Source organism: Malurus melanocephalus, unplaced genomic scaffold (assembly GCF_030028575.1).
Source record: "Malurus melanocephalus ecotype Western Australia unplaced genomic scaffold, MMel_1.1 scaffold_219, whole genome shotgun sequence".
NCBI classification, from domain to species: Eukaryota; Metazoa; Chordata; class Aves; order Passeriformes; family Maluridae; genus Malurus; species Malurus melanocephalus.
The window spans coordinates 19,972-30,119 of NW_026623451.1; the positions used below are offsets into that span (position 1 = coordinate 19,972).

The window sequence follows — 10,148 nt, forward strand, 5'->3', positions numbered from 1 at the left end:
CTCCCCCGAGGGAGGCGAAGGAAGCCCGGCACCCGCGGCCAAGGGCTCGCAGCCCCGCATGGCTAGCGGGTSCCACGGCCAGCTGCTGCGGATGTGGGAAAATCGGAGGCGGCGAGCGGGGAAGCGCCCAGGCACAGGGGCTGCCCAGCGCCAGACTTCCCAGTACCCAAAACGGACTCGGCCCCTCTCGGCAGCGGTCCCGGCCCAACGCTCAAAGCCATAATCGCCGCGCCCTCACCGTCGGGCGGGCGCCGCGGTGTCGGCGCGGTGCGGATGCAGACCCGGTGAGGGTGCGGGACGGCAGCAAGCGAATCACACACTCCGCTCCGCCGCCGCGGCTGTTTAACCGACCCGCGCGCGCCGGCGGCGCCTCCGAGCGCCCTCAGCYCCGCCCCCTCAGCTCCGACCGCCAGCCATTGGTTACCGCCACCATCACCCCGAGATCTTATTGGTCCTTGTCCTGCGCTCTCGCAGGGTTTTGCCGCAGCAATTTCTTTCAGCCCGGCATGCCTTGCGGCCGTTCCCATGGCGACCGGCAGTCGCGGTGATGCGCGGTGAGGCGCGGCCTTGGGGCGGCCTCGGCCTTGGGGCGGCTCCGGACCCCCGCCGGGCCAGCCCAGCCCAGCCAGGACTGTTTGCTCTCAGGCCGTACGCAGCCCTTCCCCGTTGCCTTGCTTTTTTTTCTTCACGGCTGAGCTGCCTGAATGCAGGAAGGAAGGAGGGGAAGGAATAACCCCAAGCACCGGTACAGTTTCAAGGCTGACCGGCTGGAAAGCAGCTCTGCGGAGATGRAACTTGGGTTGCTGGTGGACAACAAGCTGTCCCTGAACCAGCAGTGGGCCTTGGGGGCYAAGAAAGCCAATGGAATCCTGGGGAGCATCGGGAAGAGCATTGCCAGCAGGTCAGGGAGGTGATCCTGCCTCTCTGCTCAGCCCTCGTGAGGCACATCCAGAGTGCTGTGTCCTGTTATGSGCTCCTCAGGACAAGAGAAACATGGAGCACCTAAACTGGGTACAGCAGACAACAGAGATGGTTAAGGGACTGGAGTATCCCTCAGCTTGAGGAAAGGCTGAAGAAGCTGGGCCTGTTCAGMCTCTAGAAGAGATGCCTGTGAGAGGACCTCATTAATGTATATAAATRTCTAAAGGGTGGGTGTTAAAGGATGTACCAGGCTCTTCYTGGTGGTGCTGAGCAATAGGACAAGAGGCAGACAACAGGCAGAAACTRATGCYCAGGARSTTCCACCTGAGCATGAAGAAGTATTTCTTTATTGTGCAGTGACCGARCACTGGAACAGGTTGCCCARAGATRTTGTGGAGTCTCCCTCMGTGGAGATATTCCAGAACTGTCTRGACACAATCCTGTGCCATGTGCTCTGGGGTGACCCTGCTGGAGCAGGAAAGTTGGACCATATGATCCACAGTGGCCCCTTCCAGTGTGAACTGTTCTGTGACTCTGAATGCAGCTGGTCACTAAAATGTGTCCATGACTAYAGCATGAGAGACTCTGTGCTGCAAAGAACATAAGAGTTTAAAAATACCATATGAGAAAAATAGGAGAAAAATCATGGTGTGGTCTGATGATGGTGCTAAATGTCCCAATRAGGCAGGAAGATCCTGGCGAGGGAGCCCAGCCCATGCCCGGGGAATGCAGTCCCGGGCTGATTTTAACAGCATGATGTCATCTCTCCTGAGAATGGGTTAAGTAAGTTCTTTGTATCTACAAAGCTGGCAGAACTCCTGGATGATTCAAATAAAGTGATAAGCAGGGCACATTTTGGAAAAGAAAAGAGGAAAAAAGGCCTCCAGTGTGTCCTAATGCTCCTGATAGCAATCAAGGCACCTTTCACTCCTCCTTACAATTCATCAGAACCCACAAACCYTCAGTCCTGCTCCCCACGAGGCTTTACTTTAAGCCAGGAAACTGCAACATTAGAAATCTAAACAAAAAAATAAAGAAAAGTTAAAACTATTTGCAAAATTATTTAAGTACACCCTGAGGCTTGTGCTGGCTTTGGGGTTTTGTTTTTTTTGGTTTTTTTTTTTCCCGTCATGTTTGTGCTCGAAGCACAGGTTGCGCTGCGCCGCGAAGCAGCGGGGGAGGTTCGGTGGCYGTGTCCGGCAGATTTGGCGTTCCCTCGGGCTGCGGAGCAGAGCCGCTCCCGGTCCATCCCCGGCCGGAGCAGGCACTTCCCGGAGCGCGGTCCCGCCCCGCCGGTGCCCGAAGATGGCGGCGGCGCTGTGCCGGTGCCGGTGCCGGTGGCGRGCGCTGCTGSCYCGGCCCGCTGCGGCTCTGCGGGCGCTCCGCGGTCTGGCCGCGGGACCGGAGATGCACTTCGGCTTCCAGAGCGTGACGGAGGAGGAGAGGAGGGAGAAAAGTGAGGGCGGCCGCGGCGGCGGGAGAGGGCGGGCTGGGCCCGGAGCCGAGCTGSGCTCCCGGGCACCCGGTGATCGTTCTCCAGAGTGCTGGGGACGTGCTTGGGGCTGGGMCCTGCTTTGAGGCGTTACCGGGAGTCTTGATGAATAATAACACTGAGCACGAGAAAGTGGGTTGTGTTTCTTCAGACACCTTTGTCAGGCTCAATAGGGTTCGATCATACATTTTTTTTGTCATGAGTTTCCAGGTGGTATTTTTCAGCTCCACGTACTGACAGACCTCCACACGGCAGTAAAGGACACATTTTAGTTAAGCATGAGCATTTTTAAGTAAATTGCATTTCATCCCCATGTCCTTTCTTTGCAGTTTATCAGGTCTTTGAAAGTGTGGCCAAGAAGTACGATGTAATGAATGATTCCATGACTCTGGGAATTCATCGGGTGTGGAAGGATATCCTCATGCATAAAATGAACCCTTGCCCAGGAACATTTCTTCTTGATGTTGCTGGGGGAACAGGTAAATAATTTTGGTGAGTTCCACATGACAATGCCATGCTATTTTTCAGCTGTTTAAGTCTGCTTAGAAGTAAGTTGCCTAGCTTTTTCCACCCCCCCCCCCCGCCTCAGTTCCCTGTCTTTAAAACTAGTGAAGCATCCACTTGACTTTCACAGAGAAAAGTTGACTAACTTCTTGGTGTTTTGTAATATCTTGCTCCAGAGGTCTTAGAGTGTTATAATAGTGCCATGAGATGTTGTGGAAGACAATTTGTAGAAAGTCATTGGACTCTTGCTTTTAATGTGTTCCCTTTATATTTATGTATATATACACACACTCTTTCTGTGTCTATACAGTATGTGTGGGGGATTGTTTTATTAATATATATGACTAAAAATAAATATTAACTTTGTTGGATGTTCAAAACCTTATGTTTCAACTTCTTGGAGACAGAAAACATTCCAAAATGTGTATCTTTCCTTTAAAACAACTACAGGTGACATCGCCTTTCGATTCATTAATTATGTTCGTTCTGTACGGCAACGCCAGCTCCAGAGGAAGCTCAAGCAGCATCAGAATTTGTCATGGCAGGAAATTTTTGAGAATTACCAGAAAGACAAATTTAGCTCACTAGGGGATTCCCAAGTGGTGGTCTGTGACATCAACAGAGAAATGTTAAAAGTTGGGAAGCAGAAAGCACAGCATCTTGGCTACTCTGAAGGTAAGTAATGCATTGTACCATGGCAGTAACATTCCTGATAGCAAGAAATTGTAAGGAGCAGAGGTGTTTTTCACTGTTTCCCTGTGYACATTCACCAACAGTGGGAACTGTGCATAGTGAAAAGGAGCACGAGTTGCACAGTCACTGATTGTGCATTTTGTGTGCAGGAATGATGAGCTTACCAATAACCTGGACATCCATGCTCCACAGATAGATATGATCCTGATCCTTTGGGAGCTGGGAAGCAGCACAGCTGCARCTGCATTACATACTGATAGTGCTGATGGAGAGAGTGTGGCTTTTCATGTTCCTTAGTCTGTGGAAGCTGTCTAGCAAAATGTGTTATGTGTTTTGGCCATTGTTGCATGTCAAGACATTAATAATTGTTTGCAGGTACTCTTTGAGCAGAGATTCTCCTTTTACAACTTTGCCACCAGCAAATGACAACTAACAATGCTTTCCACATGATGCAAGTTTTGGGTAAAATCTTCTGTATGTATGTACTGAACAATGTTTTGGCTGATCTGCAGAATTAACTACTCTGTGGTGAAAGATTCGTGAGTATAGGCCAAGGTGTCTTTCCTCCAACAAAAATGCAAAAAGGAAACATTTGTTTTAAATATCACTTCTAAACTAGAATGGTAAGTTCTAATCTCTCTGGAACAGTCTGAGTTCAATTCTGTGACTTGTGTTTTACTACAGGCTTGTCCTGGGTACTTGGGAATGCTGAAGAGTTGCCTTTTGATGATGATATGTTTGATGTTTACACAATTGCCTTTGGAATCCGAAATGTAACTCGTATTGATTTGGTAAGTTACCAGAGTGTATCCTGACACAGGATCATGATGATTTTTTATTCTACAGAGGAAGTGAAGTAGGAATTCCTTTGGGTAAAGGAAGATCCTAGTCTACTCCTGAAACATTCAAAATAAGTGGCATGTAGTGTGCAACTTGTTTGAGTGGAGAATGCAATTAAGTGCCCYACCTTTGTCATAAAAAGATAGGTTTATACCAGTTTCACCCAATCCTTCCAGCTTGGCAAACCATACAGTCTCTTCCTAATGCAAAGGGCTGTCTGCTACAGTCATTCCTCGCCTTCTCCTGACTCACGACATGGCTGGATCTGTACATGCACAGTGCAGTCAGTCTGCATATCTCAAACCTTCCTGAAGCACCTGATCTATATCCCACCAGCAATGGGTGCAGTGCTTCCTGTCCCCTTCTGTTTCCCTGCCTGAGCCAACACAACTGCCAGAGCAGAGTGGGRAGGAGGCTGCTGCCCCCACAGCTGTTGAACTAACCTGTTCAGCCCACTTCTGCTCAGCATCTTTACGCTGGCAGAGCTCCCTATAAAGAACAGATAAGATTTTATTTAGAATAAGCTGTAACCTTTGTTCTAAACAATCTCTGTCCTTTGAGGAGGACTGGTTGTTGTGGGGGTGACACCTGTCTGGGTGCACTCGTTGTCTGTGTTTTGGAAGAGCATGTTACAACCTTGGCAGAGCTCCTGTGGAAGGTGTAGCATTTGGATCCAAACCACYTTGAACCATATGGCTTTGAACTTAATGTGGATGGCTTTTCCTGGTGCTTTGTCTGTGCCCTTCCAAAGCACAGGCTCTTTGCCTTCATGCATACAGCAGTCTGGTAGCAGAGCTCCCTGATACAAAACACATCCAGTCTGCCAAWTCTTTTGCAGAGCTCYTGTGTAGTGTTTATATTTTATCCTTTAGGAACAGGACAGTTGAAATCAAGCAGATGWACAACCTTCAGAGGTTCTGGAATACCACTCTGCTCTGCTCCTGTGTTAAAGGACATACAGTTGTAAACAGCATTTTGTCTTGATTCTTGTTAGATATTCTTTTTTGATGCAGGATGGGATTTTCAAAGGAGCCAAGATTTTCTTCTTCCTTCTCCTTCCTCTTTTTACACATTGCTCACCTGAAACTCAGTATTGTTCCTTCTTTGAACCTTTGGGTGTGCCTCACAGTAAAATCTTTTCTTTTGATTTAAAAAAAATTATCATGCCCTTTTTTCAGTTTCTTGTAGCTGAGTCACCTTCTCCCTTTTGTGTTTGGTCTGTAATTACAAAAGCTGTGCCAACAAATTTTCATCAACTGGGAGTAGGAAAAGAAAAATTGCAAACCCGACATCACAGTTTTGACACAAAGCCTTGTAAAARTCTATTTATGTAACAGCGAGAGTATTTGTGCTTTGAGTTTGTGGCATGTTTGCGGTATTTTACTTGTCTTGGGATTCTTCACAGTAAATATTGCAATTTCCAGTCAGGATACTCCTAATTCCCCTCATTTTTTCAGAGTTGCATGATAACATCACATGGCATGATAATAGGCAAGTGCTGTTCTACAGAAAGAAACTTACCACATCTGCTTTGTCTCAGGCACTTCAGGAGGCTTATCGCGTGCTGAAACCAGGAGGAAGATTTCTCTGCCTTGAATTCAGTCATGTCAGCAACCCTCTGCTTTCCAAGTAAGAAAATGGTGATGGTTTATGCCATGTCATAAGGCTCTCTTACTTGTACTCACACAGAATAAGAGATGGAGACGCTTTGAGGCCACATCTTGGTGCACTTTTAAAATCAGCTACAGACTGTGGAGYATAGTGGCACAGAGACCAGCTCATGTTGGAGAGGGTTGGTTTTAAACTTGTTTCTCTTAACCTGCATTTGCTGTCTGTCTGTGCAGGCTCTATGATCTCTACAGTTTCCAGGTTATCCCTGTTTTGGGTGAGGTTATTGCTGGTGACTGGAAGTCTTACCAGTATCTTGTGGAGAGCATCCGACGGTTCCCCCCTCAGGTAAGGCAGTATTTCTCTGAATTCACTAACACACAAAACACAATCCCAGCATAATCTTGTGGCCAGCTGGTTTACAGGCCTTCAGATTGTTAATAATTATGGCACTTCTTTTTTAGGAGGAGCTGAAGGCAATGATAGAAGATGCAGGCTTTTTCAAAGTGGATTATGAGAATTTAAACTTTGGCATTGTTGCCATTCACTCAGGTTTCAAACTTTGAGTCTCTGTAGCAAAACACGGAAAGGATATGAAAGCWGTGGAATTTTAATGGTGTCAAGAGGAGTTCTAAGAACTTGTGCAGCAGATACTTGCTCAGCAGCCGGACTCAGAAGAACACAAGTTACCTCTCCCCACCAAGAAGCCTGTGGAAGGAGTGACTCCAGTGGTGTTTCTTACACTTGCACTTCCCTTCAAGTGCGAAAGACATGACCAAAACTGAACAATGCTAACAAGTGAAGCAACTTCAGTTGCCACTGGGTGTGGATAYCAAAATAGACTGATTAGTCTTCAAATAAAATCCATTTCTCTTTACTGAGTTTTAAGGGTATTATGAGAAATAACCTGGATTTATGAAGTAACTATGGACTTTTATGAAGCTGTTATCTTTGTCATGTGGAGTTTAAGGATTTTTTCCCATGACTCCTTTACTTCTKTCAAAGGCAAATGGAAGGCTTAAGAAATAAAAGGGCTCTGCATCAACTTTTTTCCACTAAAATCAGTCTTACAAGAAGGTTTCCTGAGAAAGGATGGGGTGTGGGAATAGATGTGGGGATGTTTGTACTACATTAACACAGCAATAAAGAGGGTAATGCAAGAGGGCAAAGGGATAAACTTGTTCCAACAATTTTATTAGCAAAGAAGCCATCTTTTGAAAGAAAATAAATACAAGGAAGACACTTTTGCTTTTTTATATAGCCACAATGAAAATACCAGCTGCTACAGCAAAATCCCTGACCATTAACAATACAACAAAAGACCTGAAGATCAAGATCTGTTTCCCGAGGAAGGCTGAAGGTTTTCAGTGTGCAGTCCTGTACCCAGGTGCAAGTTTCAGTAACAGTCCATGGTTCTAACCAGACTTGAAAAGAAGAATAGCCACTTGGCCAAGGTAGAAGTAGATGAAATGCTTGGTCTCATGAGTCACATAGCTTCCAAAGTTCCTTCCCACGATGCAGTGCCACGTGGGATTGTATTTCTTGTCAAATTCCTAGAGAAAAGAGAACGAGAAAGTCAGCATTTTCATGGTAATTATACTAATATCATCTTACGGTTGAGGGTTTTTTTTTGGCAATGATTTGTCACTTGTTAACAACTATCACTTTTGGAAGAAGGCAATTAGGGAGCAACATATGCTCTTAAGCACAAGGATCATCTGCTGCTTAGTCATAAAAAAAAAAAAAAGTGCTTCCAAGCAGAGCAGGAATAATCTTAAAACACACGTTTGGGGAAGTAACTTTTCCCCTAAAGTCATGTCATGATCTCAAACCATAACTTGTAAGAACTTCACTGCTTGTTCTGAATCTACAGCTAAATGAGTGTTTTGACTTAATTAGCTGTTTTTTGCAATAAGATGTTGAAATACACTCGATGGAAAATTCTCCACCACATCCTTGACATCTGCTCATGAGATGATGTTTTTGTGACATGCTGTTGCCAGGAGCCTGCTACAGCCTATAACAGCCTATAAATTAACACCTGTATACAGGTCTACAGTGAGCAAACCTATGCAGTCAGTGTATTTATACTCCAGTACATAACAGCTGTCAGCTGAAAAGATTTTTGTAAGGACATGGAAGTTTCTGTTCTGATCAACCAAACCTTCAGCTACTTGCAGCTCAGTCAGACTCCCAGTAGGAGTAAGAGAGAAAATGTGACGAACTGTAAGCTATGAACCATCTGTTCAGCGTTAGCATGAACAGCTTGTCTTACATGTGGTGGAAAAGGGAAAAAACCAAACCRACTTATTACATGGTCAGCAAACCACCACTCTTTAAATAGGCTGCACAGAGCCAGTGTCTTGTACCAGCTCATCAGTCACAGGGACGGTCAGGTGCCACACTGTTCACCTGGACAATGGGACAGTGGCATAAAAGGTGTAAGGCACTACAAGAGAAAARCAGAAGGACCTAGAAAGATCCACATAAAGGGTGGGGAAAGGAACAGAAGGAGAGAAAGTCTAACTTGATGATCTAGTGTCTCTAGAACTCGTTCCTCTAGAGCTACTCGCCTTGCAGTGTTCTYCCCAATTGATTTTTCATGAGCACATTACAAGCAAACRTTTACCTTCTTTATGTGAGCAGCGATGTCCTTCTCAATGTTGTATTTCTCTAAGGCTTGAGTAGCACATTCCACCGAGTCTTGCTGCATCTCCTCTGACATGTCCGCATTTTTGATCACTGCCTTTCGATCACTCATGATTGCCTACTTGGAGAAAAGAAGAAAATTTAAAGTTTTAGGAGCAGCTCCCTGCCACAACCACCTGCCAAGCAGCCCCACAGGTATCGTCATTCCCAGCGCGCTCTCGGCTCCGCGCGGTGGCACCGCCGTGCTCGGGCAGCGTTGGCCGGGAGTGCCGGGCACGGGCACAGCCCCGGGCACAGCCCGAGCAGCGGCGGCTCAAACGCCGCCTCACGTTCAGCGCCCGCTCTCCGGCCGGAGCGACACGAGCACCGCCGCCCTCCCGGCCCTCCCCAGCCCCGCTGCAGCCCGGGAGCTCCGCCAGAGAGCGCGGCCCCTCCATCGCTCGTCCCGACGGCTCTTCCCTCCCCCGAGGGAGGCGAAGGAAGCCCGGCACCCGCGGCCAAGGGCTCGCAGCCCCGAGTGGCTATAGGGGAAGGGTCCCGCGGACAGACGCCGAGGATACGGGAAAATCGGAGGCGGCGACCGGGGAAGAGCCCAGGCACGGGAGACCCGCCGGGACACGCGAGGTCCCCGAATATCGAGATGGCTGAGTCTGTCCCGGAGCCGCCCGCGCCCCGTCCCTCACCGTTCAGGCGCTGCGCGGTGTGGAGCGGGCGGCGCGGCGCTCTGATCCGTGCGTGCCTAGCAACGCCTCAGCCCCGCCTCAGCCCCGCCCKCTGCGCGCCACCGTTACCGCCCCCCGAGCTCCCATTGGTCAGCGCTGCCGGCCCCCGAGCGCCTATTGGCTGCAGCGCGGCGCTCTCACTGGGTTTTACCTCAGCGTTGTCTTGCGKCCCGGGATGCCCCGCGCCGCGTCCGTTCCCATGGCGACCGGCGGACTGTGGGGAGGGACCGGAGTACAGGGCGCATGTTTTGGGATGAGCATAGAGATTTGGGATGTGTATGGAAACCTTCCAGTCCTGGCTCCCGTGCTACTCGTCTGTTGCGCCAGGGGAGGTTTAGGTTGGACATGAGGAGCAATTTCTTCACAGATAGGAGGATTATACACTGGAATGGGCTGCCCAGGGAAGTGGTGGAATSACTATCCYTGGAGATYTTTAGGGAAAGACTGGACAYGATACTGAGTGCCGTGGTCTGGTTGRCATGGTGGTGTTCAGTAATATGCCCTTTACTGAGAGTGAAGCCTACCTATGCTGAGGGAAGGAGTTCCATAGTTTGTAAATGGCACTCGATCATCTGTCCAGTTCACTTGCCTGTTTTCAGTTGTGTCTTTTCAATTCAGACTAACTGACCTCTGATAGAAATCTCTGACCCATATTTACTGGGTATGATCAAGTCAGCTCCTAACTTTGTTCCTCTAATGAATCAAATCTATCAGACTTC

The 10,148-nt window shown here is 48.2% G+C and overlaps 2 protein-coding genes across 2 annotated transcripts; one reads left to right on the forward strand and one right to left on the reverse strand.

Moving 5' to 3' along the window:
* The first annotated feature begins 2,202 nt into the window (after nt 1-2,202).
* COQ5 (coenzyme Q5, methyltransferase) lies at nt 2,203-7,179 on the forward strand. Its single transcript, XM_057374213.1, has 7 exons — nt 2,203-2,377; nt 2,743-2,892; nt 3,368-3,592; nt 4,295-4,401; nt 5,991-6,079; nt 6,295-6,406; nt 6,523-7,179. The coding sequence occupies exons 1-7, from the start codon at nt 2,227-2,229 to the stop codon at nt 6,622-6,624; spliced, it is 936 nt and encodes a 311-aa protein (XP_057230196.1). The 5' UTR covers nt 2,203-2,226; the 3' UTR covers nt 6,625-7,179.
* A 52-nt stretch (nt 7,180-7,231) lies between these two features.
* Nucleotides 7,232-9,466, reverse strand: DYNLL1 (dynein light chain LC8-type 1). The gene is made up of 3 exons (XM_057374214.1): nt 9,391-9,466; nt 8,688-8,825; nt 7,232-7,611 (listed from the first exon to the last, which is right to left on the reverse strand). Exons 2-3 carry the CDS (start codon nt 8,817-8,819, stop codon nt 7,474-7,476), a joined length of 270 nt encoding a protein of 89 aa, XP_057230197.1. The 5' UTR covers nt 8,820-8,825; nt 9,391-9,466; the 3' UTR covers nt 7,232-7,473.
* Between the last annotated feature and the right edge of the window lie 682 nt (nt 9,467-10,148).